At 41.6% G+C, this 21889-nt stretch overlaps 1 protein-coding gene across 1 annotated transcript in view; it reads left to right on the top strand.

The window, feature by feature from the left end:
• Positions 1-46: 46 nt before the first annotated feature.
• Positions 47-21889, top strand: part of LOC135476938 (squamous cell carcinoma antigen recognized by T-cells 3-like) — a 46913-nt gene continuing 25070 nt past the window's right edge. Inside the window, exons 1-11 of the mRNA XM_064757085.1 lie at positions 47-453; positions 3099-3225; positions 4842-4952; positions 11653-11837; positions 12287-12392; positions 13668-13795; positions 16083-16232; positions 17273-17411; positions 17868-17975; positions 19665-19730; positions 20690-20748. Of these exons, the coding sequence (XP_064613155.1) occupies positions 277-453; positions 3099-3225; positions 4842-4952; positions 11653-11837; positions 12287-12392; positions 13668-13795; positions 16083-16232; positions 17273-17411; positions 17868-17975; positions 19665-19730; positions 20690-20748 (1356 nt within the window). The 5' untranslated portion in view covers positions 47-276. The remainder of the gene's footprint in view (positions 454-3098; positions 3226-4841; positions 4953-11652; positions 11838-12286; positions 12393-13667; positions 13796-16082; positions 16233-17272; positions 17412-17867; positions 17976-19664; positions 19731-20689; positions 20749-21889) is intronic.

The raw sequence follows: 21889 nt of genomic DNA, 5'->3' as shown, positions 1-21889 counted from the left end.
ATGTACTAAACTTACCTCCCAGCCTGAAGAGTGCTCTGAGTATACTACGCTTTTCGCAGAAGTACATGTGTAGATCTGAAAATGAAATTTAAAAAGAAGATATGATTAAAATTAAGAACAAATTGTTTGAGCTTAGATTTTTGGGATCAAAAACACAGTTTACATGTTTTTGGGATTATTTCCTGCCATGTTTCCACTTGGAATTTTGTTCCTGTCACTAAAACTGTGGGCGAGGTTGCATACAGGCCAACACAGTGACGTCAAACAAACGTAAGCATGGCGGGCGGTGAAATTCAGTTGATGTCGGAAAACGAGAATAAACCCACAGAAGATGAAGCAGAAAAAGAGGAAGAAGCACTGCAGGCTGACGACGATGTGGAAGAGGAATCAGACTCCAATGACAGTGCTGATGATGCCGAAACTGACAAGAGACTAACAGAGTTGGAATCACAAGTGAGATGTTGTTGTTGTTGCTAACTTTTAAGATTTTGCCATTCTGCCCTGGTTTTTGTCAGACTTTTGAGCTATTATCTACGCAAACCCCTCTTGTTTAGGACTCTAACCACATACTATATAGTATGTGTTGTGAGACCTAAGTGTTGAGGTAGATTTTCGTGGTTAAGAGCTCCTGTCATGCCTGTGGTATCGTAGTTCTGCATGGCTCCACCTTCGCTCCTGGCCTTGGATGACTACGCTCACAGGGGCTCGCATAGTCATGGATTGCTCCCATTCATCTCAAGGAACCATCGTAAAATTTCTAAAACATCCTATTAAAAACCTCCCCGACCTGTCCAGTTACTCCTTTACAATACTAAACGTCTCAGGGCACCTGACTGTTAAAATCCCGAGCTGTCGATCAAAGGTAAACAGTCAGGTGCCCTGGGACACCATTGTAAAGCTGTATCTGAACAGGCCAGGAGGTGAGAAATCGACTGTTTTCAGAAATTTTCCGATGGTTTCTTCAGAGATGAATGGGAACAATCCACAACTGTGCGAGTCCTTGTGAGTGTAGTCATCCAGTTTGGGCTACTTCTATTATTGGCTACTTCGCTCCGATATTATTTTGAAGTCACTTCAGTGCAGCCATGCATCCTTATATTTACTTTTCTTCACTGTTCTTGGAGTAGTGCTACAGTTCTGTCACCTCACACCTCCAGCGCTGATAGTGTGTCTCCTGACAAAGTACACTGTAGAGACGTCCACATATTCCGGCGGCCTTGCAGTTATTCATTATCAGCCAGCCTAGTGGTACATTTATGTCAGTTTCATTCCTAGCCGCAACAGCGTCCACGGTTACTGAAATATCATGCCTACAATTATGGCAAATGCTTCCAAGTTCAAAACTGAATGTTTCGCTCCGTCAACGTTCAATTTATACCGGGCCTCACTGCAACTTTGCTCATGAAGAAGAAGTTTGCTGTAGAAGTCTGCTCCGTAATCATATTAGCCCACATCGCTGCTGTAGCTGATTAGAAACGAAGTATATATCTCCCATTGGAGATCGCCACTGTAGTATCACTTACAGAAATTTACTTCCGTTCACTATGCTGTATGCACCAGGGGCAAAAGCGGCAGGATATTGTTACCAGTATACTGTCATGTGCCCAGTTACCTGTTAAGGTGAGCGGGTAATGGCATTTTGTTCTTTGTGAGTTACTGTGGCAATGTAGACGAAAGCATGATTGAAAGGTGTGGGGACAAACTTCCAGTTTTTAACCGGGAAGCATTTCCGACAATGGCGTATGCATTAGTTCATTAACAGTCGGAGCAGTTGCAGCTAGTTTAGTCATTGTGATACGGTAAGCTTAACGGCATGCTGTGGTTTCTGGCTATAACTGCAGCATGTCATACATTATAGACTTACATGTACCCTAATTCCTGAACCTTTTCGCATTTGAGAGAGCAACTTTTGGTTCAATTAAGCCTTTGTTTTTGGAGACAAAACTACATTGGTTGGAGTGGCCATTTTCAGGACTTCACAAAATGAATAATTTTATAGATCTGCACTGAATACCCTCAGGACTTGCCTAAATAAACACCTCGCAAACATGCGAAAAGGTTGAAGACTTGCAATGTCACACTATCTGTTGAGCATGTTGAAAGTTCTACAACTGTAGTTCTCAGACTCTGCATATCTCATTGTTTAGTTGCGTGCACAACCTCAAATTCACAAAACCACCCAGTCCTGTTCAGTATGACTCTTGCCTTGTATAGTTCTGACATCACAGAGGGCCATGTCATTATTCCTGGGCAAAAACTAACTACCTCTCAACAACAGCAGCATACACCCAGGAAGTACAAAACAAGATAAATTTGGTTCTGGGTTAAAGCCAAACAGTTAAGGTGTCAGTCCCAGTTGGCTTTCTCTTAGATAATGCAAACTGCCACTGTTTCACATCAATGAAATCTGTTGTTTTTGAAAAAGCCAGATCTGTGAATAGATCCTGATAACACATCACACTTTCACCAGCAATGGTTTGGCATGAGTGGAGAAAATGTTGGCTGGGATCGATGCAGTGGCTATTTGGTTTTCAATATGTCGGTACCATATTTATGTTTTCTTAGAATATATAGGTGACATCTGCGGTGCATACGTTGTTGTTGTTGTTGAGGGATAGGTATTTTTCTACCTGCAATAATAACATGGAGACTGTAAAACAGATATTGGACAGAGCTAAAGACAACCAGGGCTAACTGAGTTTACAGCCCTCTTTGATCCAAAAGGGCCAGCAGATGGGTCATATATTGTACTTACGTAAAAACCTACTGTGTTTATAAAGGACAAATTCAGGTTCAACATCTGTACTTAATCTGTACTTAATCTGTATTCATCTGTGCTTAATGGTGGTGTCTTAAAGGGGCTTGCAGGGGGGGGGGGGGGTCTCTCACCAAATCAATGAGAAACTGATATGAACGGAATCAGGAGAAGGTAAAAAAAGTTTATCACTCCTCTTGAGACAGCGTATTATGGGAGAGATTGTCTTAATTCTCTTAAAATGCAGAGGCTTTGGAACTTTAGAATAATAACGAAAGCTTCATAATTTTCTAATGACCATAAAGTTCATAGAATGATTTGCTTGATCATATTTTGTGTAAAGGTAAAGGAAAATCCATTCATGTACGCTGGACATGTGGAGCTGATTTCTGCCTTGCGTGAAGCTGGTGAGCTGGAGAGATTGAGAGCTGCCCGAGAAACCATGAGCACCATATTCCCACTTTCAGAGGGTAGGTACATATCATGAGCACCACATTCCCACTGTCAGAGAGTAGGTAAACAACATGAGCACCATATTCCCACTGTCAGGGAGTAGGTACATATCATGAGCACCATATTCCCACTGTCAGAGGGTAGGTACATATCATGAGCACCATATTCCCACTGTCAGAGGGTAGGTACATATCATGAGCACCATATTCCCACTGTCATAGGGTAGGTAAACAACATGAGCACCATATTTCCACTGTCAGAGGGTAGGTACATATCATGAGCACCATATTCCCACTGTCAGAGGGTAGGTACATATCATGAGCACCATATTCCCACTGTCAGAGGGTAGGTAAACAACATGAGTACCATATTCCCACTGTTAGAGGGTAGGTAAACAACATGAGCACCATATTTCCACTGTCAGAGGGTAGGTACATATCATGACCACAATATTCCCACTGTCAGAGGGTAGGTACATATCATGACCACAATATTCCCACTGTCAGAGGGTAGGTAAACAACATGAGCACCATATTCCCACTGTCAGAGGGTAGGTACATATCATGACCACAATATTCCCACTGTCAGAGGGTAGGTACATATCATGACCACAATATTCCCACTGTCAGAGGGTAGGTAAACAACATGACCACAATATTCCCACTGTCAGAGGGTAGGTAAACAACATGAGCACCATATTTCCACTGTCAGAGGGTAGGTACATATCATGACCACAATATTCCCACTGTCAGAGGGTAGGTACATATCATGACCACAATATTCCCACTGTCAGAGGGTAGGTAAACAACATGACCACAATATTCCCACTGTCAGAGGGTAGGTAAACAACATGAGCACCATATTTCCACTGTCAGAGGGTAGGTACATATCATGACCACAATATTCCCACTGTCAGAGGGTAGGTACATATCATGACCACAATATTCCCACTGTCAGAGGGTAGGTAAACAACATGAGCACCATATTCCCAATGTCAGAGGGCAGGTAAACAACATGAGCACCATATTTCCTCTGTCAGAGGGTAGGTACATATCATGAGCACCATATTCCCACTTTCAGAGGGTAGGTAAACAACATGAGCACTGACATTACTTGTAATTCTTGTCAATAATTCTAAATTTTGACATCAGTAAAATCCATCATGTCACAGGACAAACTAAGGAGATGTTTTTAAACTGCTTTGAAAAATTCTTTGATTTATCAGTTACTCTGAAAAGAAAAGAATAGCAAAATCTTATTGAACAGCATGCTGATATTGATGATACTTCTTAGATTTCTGAACTACATTTACTTGAACCGGTAATGTGCTTCAGTTTCAAGATATTGTTTCACCAGTTGCGATAAATTTTTCTGGTTAAGGTTTCTATTTATTACTGATTGCTTTACTTACTTTTTTTCTGCATTTTGTAATATCTTAAACAGTTGTACATGTAAAAGTTCTCAGAAGCTTACTTTAAATGAATACAGAACAGATTTGAAAGAACTTGAAAGTGCATGGTGACAGATTTCAGGTAAAACTTTAAGTTTTACTTTGAATTTTACTTTGATTTTTACTTTGATTCATCTGCAGTCTTGTTTGATCATTCTAATACCGCATCATTATTAATGGCAGATCTGTGGCTGGCATGGCTGAAGGATGAGATCAGCATGGCGTCTGGAGAAAGCGCAGAACAGAGAGCAGTTGTGGAACGTCTATTTGAGAGAGCTGTACAGGATTATCTGTGTAAGAAATCAACATTGTGACAAAACCTTTCTGCAGAAAGATTAATATAATATATTGAGCGAAAGCAATTTCATTTTTAGCTCGCCTGCACGAAGTACAGACATAGCTTATGTCATACCCTGAGCAACGGCCCTGACGTCCAATAATAGAGAAAGCAGTATTGAAGGAGAAGAAAATTTTTAAAAAATGACCCTATAGGCTGAACAGAGCACATTTTTTTCTATCTGGTGGTGCCTGCTGCATAATTTTGCGCTTTTTCTCGCCATACACTTAAAGCCTGAAAACGGCAAAGCTGGCATAAATCGCTGAGCCCATCGCTTCCTCCATCTTTAACATCCTGTTATTTATGCTGGGGGTGTGCTGCCTCTCAGCCAGTGAGAGTCGTTAAAACTGCTGGCTTGTTCGTGTAGACTTGGAACCTATGTCCAACATTCCGGTTTCCTGATCGTCAAGTAGAAAACGAACTTTACTGTTTGCTACCTTCTGGGAAGAAGAGTTCTTCCGGAAATGTACGAACTGCACTTTGGCGGTTTCCGACAGCAATTCTCTTCCTAAATCAGAAGAGTTCAGGATTCTTAGTTCTTAGGCAAAATGGAGTCGCCCACAGCGGATGTTGGCGCTGACTTTATTTATAATTTATCAAATTGTGGTACATATTAGAATTTTTTAATGGCATGCAAAGTTGAGAAAAAGCATACTCTTTTTAATGATATTTGAATGATATTTAAATTTTCTTTTTCTTTAAACAAAATGTTATGGGTGGTGTCTTAAAAAGGACTACAGGTATTGAGCTCAGGGTTTGTACACATGGAGCGCACAGTAGCACAATGGGGTTATTCCATCAATGTTAACACGTTGACTGCTGGCTGATATGACCATAATGGGTCAAATAGGCCAAGCATGGATTATGATACATACTATCCTAGTATTCAGTTTCCACATACTGAAACCAGTGACAGTTTTCATAATAACCACAGAAAGGGGAATTCCCTTATGACAAGATAACTCGCGCTTGGCAAATACGAATGACTCCGCTTGCCACACCGCCAGCTGACGATATATATCGCATGAGGAATAAACCATCTCAGATCTATTTATTACATAGGTTACCTAATTGTTTATACAGTAAGCCCAAATACTTCTTGGATTTAGCTTACGTGTTCAAGGCTACTCGTACATTGCTCATTTGCTGTGAGGTATTACATCACTTCCTGTGGTTTTGTAAGTTTTCACGTGGTGTCTGAAGTTCAGAGAGCGGTAAAGATGGCTGTGTGGAACGCAGAACAGGTCGCGGATCTATTGATGTGTGAGTCTTCCGATGATGGTGGGAACGAATCATCCGTTGTTGACTCAGAAGACAGTGAGTTTCGTATTTCAAGCAGTGGTGGAGAGGATCCTACAGTTTCTTCGGAAACAGAAAGTACCGACAGTGAAAACAAAACGTACGTAACACGTGGTCGCTCGAGGGCTAGAGGTCGGCGCGTGAGAACACGTGGTGGTGGAGTTAGGACCCGGGGCGGAAGCCGTGGAGTGTGTGTAACACCCAACCGATCGAGATCTGTAAGTCCTCAACCCAGACGAACCAGGGCAATTCATGTTCCACACCATGACTGGACCGAGGTGGCGCAAGACCCTCCAGATTTCCCATTTACCCAGACACCGGGGCTAATCAACCCTGTACCAAATGGGTCACCTGCAGAATTGTTTGAATTATTCGTAACTCCAGAACTAATTGATATGATGGTGACAGAAACAAACCGGTATGCTGCAGCAGAAATAAATAAACAGCGCCCACTACGCAGGCATTCCCGTTTGAATGACTGGCGTGACACTAATGCAGTGGAAATGAAAAAGTTTCTGGCACTCTTACTTCACATGGGCCCCGTCTCGCTGCCCACGATAGAGCATTACTGGAGTACAAACAATTTATACAAAAACACTCTGTTTGGCAGTATCATGAGCCGCAACAGATTCCAACTTCTGCTTCGCTTTTGGCATTTTACAGATAATGCGAACGCAGATGCCACAGATCGTTTGTATAAATTGAGACCTGTATTAGAACATTTCAACCATACTATGGACAGGATATATTATCCAAGGAAAGAACTCAGCATTGATGAATCAATGGTATTGTGGCGAGGGAGGCTGGTTTTCAGGCAGTATATAAAAAACAAACGTCACATGTATTGTATAAAACTGTATGAGTTGTGTGAATCACGAGGGCTAGTTCTGAGGATTCGTGTTTACACGGGCACAGCTATCGATGACGACATGAACATGGGACAGTCAGGTGCTATTGTCATGAAACTGTTGGACGGATTTCTGGATAAAGGACATGTTGTTTTCACAGACAACTATTATAATTCTGTGGGACTTGTAAAAAGGCTAACTAACCGATCTACTTACATTTGTGGCACACTTCGCTTTGATCGTAAGGAGAATCCAAAGGAAGTTGCAAGTAAAAAGCTGAAAAAAGGTGAACATGCTTGGAAACGTTCTGAAAGCGTTGTAGTATGCAAGTGGAAAGATAAGCGTGATGTGTTGACAATAAGTAACATGCACAGGGTCGAAATGATCAATGTAGTAAATCGCCGACAGCAGATGTCTATCAAACCAAATATAGTGCAAGATTACAATGACGGTATGTCGGGTGTTGACACATCGGATCAAATGCTATCGTACTATTCTGGCCTTAGGAAGACTCTCCAATGGTACAAGAAAATGGGACTTCACATTCTCGAGGTTTGCGTAATAAATGCTCACATCCTGCACTCTGATAACAATCCTGCAAACGCAATGAAACTCCTGGAATTCAGGGAAGCTCTGACAACCCATCTCCTCGGTGACTCGTTGAATGTGATTCCCGCGGCAGGACCTAGCCCAACATCCCAATCATCGTTCCATTACTTGGAGCACTTGCCCGCCACAGAGAAGAAGGAACGCCCCACGAAGAGGTGCAGAATTTGTAGCATGCAAGGCTTGCGAAGAGAAACTCGGTACATTTGTGCTGAGTGTCCTGACAAACCGGCACTTTGTGTAGAACCGTGCTTTAGGCAACATCATGTAAATTAGGGACCTTCAGCACGACATTGACAGTTCTTGAAATTGCTGTCAGTGAGCACTTATTCCGCAGTGGTCAAGATACATTTGTAGTTACTTATGACTGGTTTTATTTTATAATTTCAACATATGTATGTGCTTTCCTCTCGAGCCCAGCTGGCTCTGTAAATATAAGTTTCTTTTTTGATTTTAGGCACGGGGTTAGTGCCACGTGGTCCAACTTTCGTCACATCGGTATGTGAAATAATAAAGAAAGATGGCGATTGTTTCAGACGTACACTATATTGTTGTTTTATTTATTCATCAAACAAAAGAATAATGCCAAAACTATGCGTCTAATTCACAATATAGGCTATAAACCGAGTTTTTGGTGAGCCATACTTTTTGACGAGTTAACTCGTCCATGGCAGAATACGGGTCACCCATGATGACGAGATAACTCGTCCTTGGCAGTCAACGTGTTAAACAAAATGTTAGGGGTGGTATCTCAAAAAGTAATGCAGGTATTGAGCTCAGGGTTTGTACACATGGAGCGCACAGTAGCACAAGGGGGATGTTCCATCATTGATTGGATGTGTGCATATTCAGTACCATAAATTACTGAATTGTTGACTTAGTGTAATGTGTGTAAGAATCAATGTTAAACAAAATGTTAGGGGTGGTATCTCAAAAAGTAATGCAGGTATTGAGCTCAGGGTTTGTACACATGGAGCGCACAGTAGCACAAGGGGGATGTTCCATCATTGATTGGATGTGTGCATATTCAGTACCATAAATCACTGAATTGTTGACTTAGTGTAATGTGTGTAAGAATCAATGTTAAACAAAATGTTAGGGGTGGTTTCTCAAAAAGTACTGCAGGTATTGAGCTCAGGGCTTGTTCACATGTAGAGCAGAATAGCACGAGGGGGATATTCCATCGTTCATTGGATGTGTGCATATTAAGTATCGTAAATTACTGCGTTCCTGTGTATTGTGTATTAGAATCAGGTGTTAAACGAAGGGTTAAGGGTGCATAAAACTATCCATAATACACAATTCCACGTGGCTACCGATCAGACCCAACACGCTTGTAGGTGTCATAATTCATAGTAAATACATTGAAGGCCCAGCTGTTGTGACTCTTGTGTCATAGTCCATGAGCTAGCTGAGATTTATTTGACATGAAAGCTGTCAAAGCTTTGACTGTCTGGTGGAGTAGACGTAATGTACCTTACTACAGAAAGCCCTGGTCTTAAGTGCAGACACTGGTGGGTGAGACTATGGGGCTCTTTCTATTACCCCCCAATTCAGTGTTTGACCTAGCGCCCATAAGGCTGACACCCATGCTACATAGTGAGGACAAATCATACTAATTATGAATCTGCAACTGAAGACAAAATTTTGTGGTGGAAAGACCACTTAAGACAAAGACTGATTAGCTCTAATTAAGGATTTATTTGACATAAAATCTGTAACATTGAAACCAGATCTACATAATAGGAAGAATCTCCAATTTAAGACAAATTGGTGGAAAGTCAAAGCTTGTCTGGCTTTCATGTCAAATAAATCTCAGCTAGCTCTTGGACTGTCAGTTTGTGTTACAATCTGTTGTGACTAATGGTCAAATTCAGCGTCTGGGAATTCTTTTTGATGTGATTCACTAGCGCAAATTCCATCGTCAGTTGTCGGCGCTAAAGTAGAGATGAAGTTTACTGAGACAGGAGACTATGAGGTATTATGATATATTTTGTATAATTTCTAGATGTTTTTTTTCCATCAGTAGATAAATGTGCATATTCCCTTTTTGGAAGGGGGTAGAAGGAGAGGGGAGGTTGTTTCTTATAAGATTTAATATTTTCTTCGGACAGCAAATAGAGCTTGTCATAGTGGGTGGTGTGTAGTGAGCAGTCCACATATTCTTTGATGAAATGTATAGGTTGTTTCAACTTGCTGAGTTCACTTATGCGCAGAGTGAATTTCAGAAAGCTTGTATGCTGGTCCATCTGTTATATGCTGATCCATCAGTTGTATGCCGATCCATCAGTTGTATGCCAGTCCATCAGTTATACATGTATGCCAGTCCATCAGTTGTATGCCTGTCCATCAGTTGTATGCCAGTCCATCAGTTATACATGTATGCCAGTCCATCAGTTTTTATGCCTGTCCATCAGTTGTTTGCCAGTCCATCAGTTGTATGCCAGTCCATCAGTTGTATGCCAATCCATCAGTTGTTTGCCCGTCCATCAGTTGTATGCGAGTCCATCAGTTGTTTGCCAGTCCATCAGTTTTATGCCAGTCCATCAGTTGTTTGCCAGTCCATCAGTTGTATGCCAGTCCATCAGTTGTTTGCCAGTCCATCAGTTGTATGCCAGTCCATCAGTTGTTTGCCAGTCCATCAGTTGTTTGCCAGTCCATCATTTGTATGCCAGTCCATCAGTTGTATGCCAGTCCATCAGTTGTATGCCAGTCCATCAGTTGTTTGCCAGTTTGTCAGTTTTATGCCCGTCCATCAGTTGTTTGCCAGTCCATCAGTTTTATGCCAGTCCATCAGTTGTTTGCCAGTCCATCAGTTGTATGCCAGTCCATCAGTTGTATACAAGTCCGTCAGTTGTATGCCAGTCCATCAGTTGTACATGTATGCCAATCCATCAGTTGTATGCCAGTCCATCAGTTGTATGCCAGTCCATCAGTTGTTTGCCAGTGTTAGAGCACATGATAAGGGTGGAGTAAACTCCCTGGGTGTGATAATGGTATGTTCTATTTGCACAGGTCTTATAGACCTCACCATGAATGTAGGTATGTAGCCTTTTTGTTCCGCTCTGAGAAATACGTCCACGCGTCAGTCAGGTATAGAAGTCAAGTGAAGACAAAAGACAGGCAATTCCCTCTGCTGAATGTGTGAAATGCTCCATTAGTCTGTGCGTTATGCCCTAAAGTTTTGCATTCATCAGTTTAATACAGTCGACCTCTTTGGTGACTAGCTCCAATTCTTAAGTTTAGCTGACGTCATACACAGAGCATCAGGGTCGATTGACAGGGAAAGCCATGTTAAGGTAAATGATAGGGATGATATCTGCAAAACTAGTGTTTGTGTCCAGCTTGGGATTTGCATATATCTGTACATGTAGAGCACAGTCACATCTGTAGTCTTGTTTACGTGTACAGTATTCAAACAAGCATTGCTTAATCATGGTTTATCCATGGCATAAAGTCAGGGATGTCCTATCCTGACCAAATTAACACAGGATTAATAGGGAAAAATGAGAGAAAATTGGAAATGAGACGGCCTAATTTCAATTCCTGGCTAAATCCAAGTTCTATTCTGCTATGCTTACGTGGTGAGATTGTTGTGAAATGACTGAAGTAGTTTTGAAGGCGATAATAAATCCTCAATGTGGCTTTAATTCATGGTATTGTTTCATATTGTGGTTCTGATTTCAACCTTTTTGCCTTTTTGCTTGAGCAGTCAAAGTTAGTTTGTTGTATCTGTATTTGTGCTGAGATTGCCCTGATTTATCTCCCCTCTTAAGCTGTTCCTGTGTGGTTGTATCTGTATTTGTGCTAACATTGCACTGATTTATCTCCCCTCTTAAGCTGTTCCCGTGTGGTTGTATCCGTATTTGTGCTAACATTGCACTGATTTATCTCCCCTCTTAAGCTGTTCCTGTGTGGTTGGAGTACGTGCAGTTTTCTATTGGTGGAATGGGACATGAAGGAGGGATTCAACGTGTCCGTGATGTGTTTGAGAGGGCGCTGACAGCTGCCGGACTTCACGTGACAAAGGGTGCGATGATTTGGGAGGCGTATCGCGAGTTTGAGGCTGCAGTGCTGGCAGGTTTGATGGTTAGTGGTGCTCTGAAAGGAGGCATTTTCTCTGACAGGTTCCATGCGTCACTCATGCTTGTCATTTACATATTTTTGTACACTTAATTTGTATGTACAAGTAGTTTTCATGAATGACTCACAGCTATATATATACAGCTGCATTCAAGATCTCTTTGTAGATTTTCTCACTTAAAGCTCTAGAGCCTATATGGTCCAAGCATTAGAGAAATATGTAAATGTAGAATTTCACATACATGAAATTTTCAGTATCCTTTTAACTACAACACACATGTATTTCTTTTTAAAAAAAACTCTATAGACGATTCTCTGGAACCCAGGAAATGTTTTATATATGAAGCTGTACATTGGTTGAGCAAATTTTTCATATTGTCAGTGTCTAGAAATTAGTTTTTCTTGACAAGAGTTTGTATATGAGTTTTGGCCATGTTTCCCCTGACTGTTTGCAGCCTGCAGCCGGGTCTGTGCCCACCAAGGAACAAGAGGAGAAGTTTACCAAGCAAAACCAGAGAGTTATTTCCCTTTTCAAGAGACAACTGTCTGTCCCGTTAAACGGTTAGTTGGCATTCTGTAAGACGGCCTGGAACTGGAAGACCATGTGATCACCTTATCGTGGTGAAAACAAAAAGGCCACCCAATTTTGAAGCCAGTTTTTTTCTCTCCGCCAGTGACCAGTATGGCTGGTTGTGCCAAAAAAAAAAAAAAAACACATCACAAAGGCTCTACAGAAATATTGCAAACATCTTGAGAGCTAAAAATTATGCAGATCTAACGAATGCATCATTACTGACAGGAATTCAAACATAGGCATTTCCTACATGTATGCTATAATGTTGGGAGGACAATTTTCGTGGCCAAGGCCCTATGTTACTGTTTTATAAAGATCACGTGGTCTCTAACCTCCGGGTCGTACTGTAGAATTGCACAGATTACATATTATTATACATGTAGTTGTGACCAAAATATACATGTACATACATACCTCATACAGCTTCCATATCCAGTTGGGTGTACATGTATCATGCTGTGCTTGTGTTGTTATAGCAGCATCCTCTTTTGGTGATATTTTCCACATATTTATGGTTGTAGGATCATTCAAGCCCATAAGTGATTTAGACAAATGCATGCACGTTGTATTGAAACTTGCACCACCGTCGTGCCCTGGTGGTGGTTAGTGTGCTAGACCCAGGGGCCTCTCACCAATGGGGTCCCTGTGAGTTTTGTGTGCTTAGTGGGTTTCCCCCTGGACTCTGCCAGGTTCCCCCCATCCCCCCATATAATGTTGGTCACAGTCATATAAGTGAAATATTCTTGAGCACGACATAAAACTCCAATTAATCAAATAAAGAGATGAGTAAATACAGAAAAATATGATAAAATGATAATACGAAAAAACAAAAAAAAAAAAGCCCAGTCCAGTCAGGTGTAAAATCATGTGAATCAGGTTAGAAGTTATCGTCATATTTATGACTTATGACAAGTGACAGCGATATTTAGCTACTTTTGTATCATGTCATCAGGTTAGTTTCCAGTCTTCTCAACATCCATTCAGGGCAGCCATATCAGTAGTTTATGCATGTGGGCTCAGTCTGACTGATAGCAGGCATTGTTGTATCAGATGTATCCTCACCACAACATAGATTTGACTGAATTCATCTTTCAGCATGAATCGTGGAAAGCTTCGTGATTTGTTTGCTCTCGACCAAGTTGCCCAGGTATCTTGGTTTTCCCAGGCTCTGCATATTTGTCTAAAGGTAGAAATCCAAAATCTCTTGGAAATTTCCTTACAGATGAGAACTTATAATTGGTTTTTGTCCTCTATCCTATCAGACATGGAGGAGACTTACTCTGAATTTCGACAGTGGATGTCAGACATTGAAGTAGATCAGAAAACAGCAGCGGCCTACAACAAGGCCAGGGACAAACTGAAGAAGATTCAGCCATTTGAAGACGCATTGGTGAGTTCATTTTCTGTGTGTTATTTTCCGTAAACACCATTCTTCAACTGTGTACGTAAATGTAAACAGACATTACGGTAAATGACCTAAAGTTTTGCCCTGGGACGTATCCCAGGATTCATTGCGTTGGTTGTGGTTGTTACTGACTGGGCGCTGCACATACGTGGGAAGGTCTGACAGCAACCTGCGGATGGTTGTGGGTTTCCCCGGGCTCTGCCCATTTTCCTCCCACCATAATGTTGTCCGCTGTCGTCATGTGAAATATTCGTGAGTACAGTGTAAAACACCAAGGAAATAAATAAATAAATAAACTAGGCGCTGCGGGAGAGCATCAGGGGTGGTCAGGGGATTATACTGGCAGCTATAATAGACAAGCTCTCACTGCACTGAGCACTTTATCTATGCTCCTACCACCAGCAGTTTATGTTTCCTCAGTTTTAATTATCCTTTACCTTTTAATCCTCACCTTTATGCATGTTGAGTGTCATCTCAAATATCCGTTTTCAAACTGCAGGGCCTCCCCTCAGATGAAATTTTACTCTTACAGATTGGTTTTATCTACATGTAGATACTAGCCACTTTTAATCACTAGACTCGAAATTTCCGTGTGTCTAGCGATTGATCATGTGATTTTTGCTGGCAGAAGGCGAAACAATAATCTTATCTACAACAGCTAAATCAGGTCTGGGCAAAATTGTATGCAGGAGTCATAAAACATGCAGTTTATTTTGATATAAAGTCGGTGACGGTGTTGTGCCAGCTCCTAATATGATAATAACCGATACAAATCCCGTCACCCGATGTGCCCCACTCGCACACAGTGCTGCCAGAAAGGGGTAAAAGTAAATCGTGGTAGTTTTCGCCAACCTCGTGTGAAGTACGTTTTCTGTCTTGAATGGGAGATTCCTGATATAAAAATGCTGGAAAAGGAACTCTTCTGCAATTGAAGGACAGTTTCGACTGCAGAGATACAAAATGTGCTTGTAGTCCGACATACTAAATTGGAATTACATGGGCACGGGAAGCTGATGACACATTTATCTCATTGAAATTCAATTTTAACTGAAATATGTTTGTATACATATTTGTTGCTTTATGAGGGCTCTCAGCCTACAACCAATCGCCAGATAATGGTGTGAGATGACTTCCACATATGCCTAACCCGAATAATCGGTTCACCTGCAGTGTACATTGTGCATGTAGTCCTACATTCCCTGTGTGATGTGGTCATGCTTTGAGACAATGTTTGAAATTTAATGGTTTGTAATAGACATTGCCTGTCTTGATACTTTTTTCAGTTTCATTCATGGGTATATTTAGGGATGTACATGTAAACCTATGAGTCAAGAGACCTGCACACCTCACTGTCAGTGACTTGACCCCATGTGGCGAGGATTTTCAACCTGAACTGTTAAGTGCCGTTCAGGGTAATGAATTGGGTGGGGGATGGGGCGTTGGGGTAGGAGTGGGTTGGGGTTAATCCCTCTTGCCGCCAACTCAGATCGCGCGAAAGTCAACAACAGTAACTCATGTGAGAAACTTCAGGTCATTTACAGTCAACGTTATTCGCTGAGCTCTGCTAATCAAACCATTATTTATTTTTCTGAATGAGAAGTAGAAAACAAATGAATCTTGGTGTGCAGAGTTACACTGTTCAGATATCACGATGATGTCCCTTTTTGAGGTCACATTGTCGCTTTACGACATGTGTAAATTACTGCATTTTAACATTTTAACATTTTAACGGCCGGTGTACATAATTATGAAAATTTTCTACAAAACATGGCTTGAAAATACCTGACTTATCATGTAAATTACCAGACTTACCATGCAAATTACCTGACTTACCATGCAAATTACCTGACTTACCATGCAAAGCCCATAAAATATGTATATTGCATGTAATAGAATTCGTCCCTTATGTACAATATTTGTTGCATATACCATTCCATGTTAAAATCCTTTGATTTGCTCTGCAAAACTGTAGTCTCTCCCTCATGCAGTCATTATAATTTCAAGTCCAGATCACAGCTTCCTCTAGGGTCTTGCTTGGGATAGTCTGACAGCAACCTTTGGATGGTCATGCGTTTCCTTCGAGCTCTGCCCGTTTGCCACCCACCATTATGCTAAGCTGGCCATTGTCTAAACAAAATAATCTCGAGTACGGCGTAAAACACAAAATCAAATAAATAAAGAAAAGAATTTAATAGTTGATCCAGAGAGATGTTGTTCTGATATTGTACCTGGCATGTGTGATGTTTGTCAGTGTGTTGATCTGCATTCGCAGTTGTCTGCCCCTGGCCTGGAGAGCTATCAGTCCTACATACAGTTTGAACTGAAGGAGAATGACCCAGCGAGGATCCAGTGTTTGTTTGAGAGAGCCTTACAGCAGCACTGTCTGCAGCCTGACCTCTGGATACAGTACACACAGTATCTGGTAAAGTACAGTAACACAAAGTCTACTCAAATCTATTTGTCATTTAATAGATCATTTAAAACTAGACCCTGCAAAATGTAGTGTCTGCGTATTTAAGAGTTTTTGTGTATGTAAATTTTTCCCCCACTTGTATATATGTTTTATAGGACTATAAGAAGAAGAAAAGCTTTTGCCGTCCACCCAACACTATATGGTTGGTTGATATAAGTAAATATAAAATTATAATTAGTATGGTTGATATAATTAAATATAATTATATAATTATAATTAGCATGGTTGATATAATTAAAAACAGGAGAACAAACTGTTGCTAAGTTCACAATCTATATGAACACTGACCAGGCTGTAGTCAACCCTCACTTGTCTTTTGTGAACATTAAATCCCATAACTTAGGTGATTTGATCTGTACTTTCCAATCTGTTTTGACAAAGTTGTTAAGGATATTTGCATACTGTCATCAATGGTTATTATTTTGGTTATTCATGTGAAAATGAACATATCCTGCTAACAGAAGGAAGGGTAGAATGTAACATATTATTTACATGTACCATATAGATGGTTTGTTTTCAGGCGGTCTGTGTTTTTTTTTTGGCATTTTTATCTCTGTGTGTGCTGCTATCAAAAAAATGCAGGGCCATGAGAACCTTTTTTAAGCCAGCAGTTTGAAGTTTGATGATTTTATAGAAAGTGATGAATCATGCAGACTGCATGTTAGCTAGAGTTGCCATCATACGTGGATGCTCACATGCATGTTGTGAAGTTAGTGTTAGCCTGTACTTCATTGTGCCATGTAACTGAAGCACTTAAACCATATTTATGTTTAAAAAAATGTTTAATTTTAGAATTTTTTACTTGCTTTGCAGGTGACTATTCGTTCAGGAGAAGTGTTCTGTTGTATTTATCAGTTATAAATATGGAATTTATCACCCAAGAATATTAGTAATTTCAGACTAATAATGTACTTAAAGTGTAAATTGACATGGGCTGGAAAACTTTCAAATGTTGGTCCTGAACATTATCTTGTGTTTAATTTGTGCAGGATAGAAAGTTAAGGGTGAAGCAGATTGTGATGGCTGTATATAAGAGAGCTGTAAGAAACTGTCCCTGGTCAGCAGCACTCTGGGAGAAGTATCTGGTTGCCATGGAGAGATATGGAGAACCTTGGGCAGAGATCAGAGGTGCGATGTTTGTTTGTCTGGTAAGATCTAGAATAATATTAAGCTGATGTCTTAACTTAATCAGGCCAGGGAAATAATGTACGAGCGAATCTATCGTTTGTGTGTTAGTTACACGGAGTGTATGAATTGTGTGGAACGATAAATTGGTTATGCCAGTCTGTCCCCAAGAAGATTTGGCCAATGCATCTCTATTTTCCGTTGTGACAAAGGACATAAATCATCGCTGACTGCCATCTGACCCCTCAAAGAGTCTAACTGACTGCAATTTCAATGGCATGCCTTTGTCTCGTGTGACGACATGGTGTCCAGAAGCTAATACATGGAGAAGTCAAAATACCGCAAAAAAAGCTAGGTTGGGTTTTGAACCCGCACCTCAAGTTGTTAGGTATTAATTTATTATGTTCAGGTAATGTACAACCAGTGTAAAATCTCTATGTTCTTTCCTCTCCTCCACAGAGACTCTGGAGCAAGCGTTACAGTCTGGCCTTACTGAACCAGGGGACTTCCTGCTTCTGTGGACAGCCTACTGTGACTACCTAAAGCGCAGGATTGACTGGGACAAAGGTCTGTACATACCTGTAACAGTGTGCTGTGTACATGTACATATTGTGACTACCTGAAGCACAGGATTGACTGGGACAAAGGTCTGTAATACCTGTAACAGTGTGCTGTGTACATGTACATACTGTGACTACCTAAAGCGCAGGATTGACTGGGACAAAGGTCTGTATATACCCATAACAGTGTGCTGTGTACATGTACATACGGTGCCTACCTGAAGTGCAGGATTGACTGGGACAAAAGGTGTGCTGTGTACATGTACATATTGTGACTACCTGAAGTGCAGGATTGACTGGGACAAAGGCCTGTAAGAGTGTGCTGTGTACATGTACATACTGTGACTACCTGAAGTGCAGGATTGATTGGGACAGAGGTTTGTATATACCTGTAACAGTGTGCTGTGTACTTGTACATACTGTGACTACCTGAAGTGCAGGATTGACTGGGACAAAGGTCTGTACATACCCGTAACAGTGTGCTGTGTACATGTACATACTGTGACTACCTGAAGTGCAGGATTGACTGGGACAAAGGTCTGTATATACCGTAACAGTGTGCTGTGTACATGTACATACTGTGACTACCTGAAGTGCAGGATTGACTGGGACAAAGGCATGTATATACCGTAACAGTGTGCTGTGTACTTGTACATACTGTGACTACCTGAAGTGCAGGATTGACTGGGACAAAGGCCTGTAAGAGTGTGCTGTGTACATGTACATACTGTGACTACCTGAAGTGCAGGATTGATTGGGACAGAGGTCTGTATATACCTGTAACAGTGTGCTGTGTACTTGTACATACTGTGACTACCTGAAGTGCAGGATTGACTGGGACAAAGGTCTGTACATACCCGTAACAGTGTGCTGTGTACATGTACATACTGTGACTACCTGAAGTGCAGGATTGACTGGGACAAAGGTCTGTATATACCGTAACAGTGTGCTGTGTACATGTACATACTGTGACTACCTGAAGTGCAGGATTGACTGGGACAAAGGTCTGTATATACCGTAACAGTGTGCTGTGTACTTGTACATACTGTGACTACCTGAAGTGCAGGATTGACTGGGACAAAGGCCTGTAAGAGTGTGCTGTGTACATGTACATACTGTGACTACCTAAAGCACAGGATTGACTGGGACAGAGGTCTGTATATACCCATAACAGTGTGCTGTGTACTTGTACATAAAGTGACTACCTAAAGCACAGGATTGACTGGGACAAAGGTCTGTATATACCCATAACAGTGTGCTGTGTACTTGTACATACTGTGACTACCTGAAGTGCCGGATTGACATCATTGACACTCCATATGTTTACACCTGCATGTACATGTAACAGTGTGCTCTGGTCAGATACACCCATATTCATATATCTATATATACAAATATATTCTGTCTTGATGTAAGCCTGCATTTGACACCTTGGTTATCCTCACATCATCTCAGTTATTATAATTTCCTCAATATAGACAACCAAAGAAACTGGACCATGATTATTTAACGATCCAGTAAATATGATCGGACAAAGCAGGATTGTAAATGCTAGTCAAATCATTCTGCATGCAAGTCCAGCTGTTGTTACATGTGAAAAACAATATACCTAAAAGTTAACCTGATTTTCTGAAATCCCCCTTATGGAGAGGCTTTTCAGTTATGTGTGCTTACCTGATGCCTTGCAAATTTTCAGACCATGCTGTGGAGTTGGAGGACTTCAGAAACACTATACAGAGAGCTGTTGAACATTTGGCAGAATGTAAGATTACACCCTTTTTGTAATATCCATTTTCTTTGGCTTGAGAAATCACACAAATTTGTGAGCCCTGTTTATAGCTGCCTGCGTGATGACCAGGGCTGTGGATGTTGCTTAAATTCCCTTCTGTTATATTCTTCATGTTTGAAGAACAAAATATAGTAGTATTTATTGCAGATCCAAGTGGATGGGATATAATATTATACATGCTGTCTCATTCTGTTTAGACATGAAGGGATAAGTCATAAGGTAATTTGCGGACCATGCAATCTGCTGGTGGTGTCGCCTATTTGTGCGCTCTGAGAAAGCAGGTAATTTGCAGACCACGCAATCTGCTGGTGGTGTCGCCTATTTGTGCGTTGTGAGAAAGGAAGTAATTTGCGGACCATGCAATCTGCTGGTGGTATCGCCTATTTGTGTGCTGTGAGAAGGGAGATAATTTGCGGACCACACAATCTGCTGGTGGTGTCGCCTATTTGTGTGCTGTGAGAAGGGAGGTAATTTGCGGACCACGCAATCTGCTGGTGGTGTCGCCTATTTGTGCGCTGCGAGAAGGGAGGTAATTTGCGGACCATACAATCTGCTGGTGGTGTCGCCTATTTGTGCGCTGTGAGAAGGGAGGTAATTTGCGGACCACGCAATCTGCTGGTCGTGTCGGCTATTTGTGCGCTGTAAGAAGGGAGGTAATTTGCGGACCACGCAATCTGCTGGTCGTGTCGGCTATTTGTGCGCTGTAAGAAGGGAGGTAATTTGCGGACCACACAATCTGCTGGTGGTATCGCCTCTGTGCGCTGCGAGAAGGGAGGAAATTTGCAGATCACGCAATCGGCTGGTGGCATCACCTATTTGTGCGCTGTGAGAAGGGAGGTAATTTGCAGACCACACAATCTGCTGGTGGTTTTTGTGTGCTGTGAGATATTTGGCTTAGTATTCCCAAATATAGACATTTGTTTTATTTTCAGACTTTGGCTCAGCCGGTGATCCAAGATGTTCCCTGAAGCAGTTCTGGGCCTTTGTTGAGGTGATAACCTGCGAATGGTTGTGGGTTTTCCGTATAAGTGAAGTAATCTTGTAAAAGACCTTGTAAGATAATGTAAAAGACCTATTAAATAATTCAAATAAATAGTAGAAGTGGCAGCTACATATTTGTGGTGTAGCCACATTGAAAACTCCCAGTCACAGTGTAAAACACCAGACATCATGTCTCACCCAGTCACAGTGTGAAACACCAGACATCATGTCTGTCCCAGTCACAGTGTGAAACACCAGACGTCATGTCTCTCCCTGTCTCAGTGTAAAACACCAGACATGATGTCTCTCCAGTCACAGAGTAAAGCATCAGACATCATGTCTCTCCCAGTCACAGTGTAAAAGACCAAACATGATGTCTCTCCCAGTCATAGTGTAAAATACCAAACATCATGTCTCTCCGGTCACAGTGTAAAACACCAGACATGGTGTCGCTCCAGTCACAGTGTAAAATGCCAGACATGGTGTCTCTCTCAGTCAAAGTGAAAGACACCAGACCAAAGGCACACTGTTACGGTATGACATCCCACCCAATCACATCACCTGGCGTGATGTCTCCTGTCAGCTGGTCTCAGTGTACGGACACGAGACATAACACTCTACCCAGTCAAAGAATACTGACACCAAAAATGTCACCCAGTCGGATCACAGTAGTGTCACACTGGAGATGAAACCTTACCTCATCATTTCACTAGACGCGACACCCTAACCAATCACAGTGCAATGAGGTCAGACATGACTCCTCAACCAGTCACAGAATACTGACCCCAGATGTGACACCCCGACCAATCACAACATGCGACACCCCACCCTGTCACAGTACGCTGGTTCCAGACATGGTACTCCACCCAGTCAGAGTATAGTGACACCAGATATGACACCCCATCCAGTCAGCGTATGCTGACACTGGCATGACACCCCACCAGCTGTAGTATACTGACACCAGACAGGACACCCCACCCAGCTGTAGTATACTGACACCAGACAGGACACTCCACCCAACTGTAGTATACTGACACCAGACAGGACACTCCACCCAGCTGTAGTATACTGACACCAAGCCATTCAGTGATTTCATCTATATACATACCCTGGGTGCATTTTAGGCTGTTAGTAGGAGTACAAGTAGCTGG

This window comes from Liolophura sinensis, chromosome 10 (genome assembly GCF_032854445.1).
Source record: "Liolophura sinensis isolate JHLJ2023 chromosome 10, CUHK_Ljap_v2, whole genome shotgun sequence".
NCBI lineage: Eukaryota > Metazoa > Mollusca > Polyplacophora > Chitonida > Chitonidae > Liolophura > Liolophura sinensis.
This window is presented reverse-complemented; position numbering and strand designations above follow the sequence as displayed.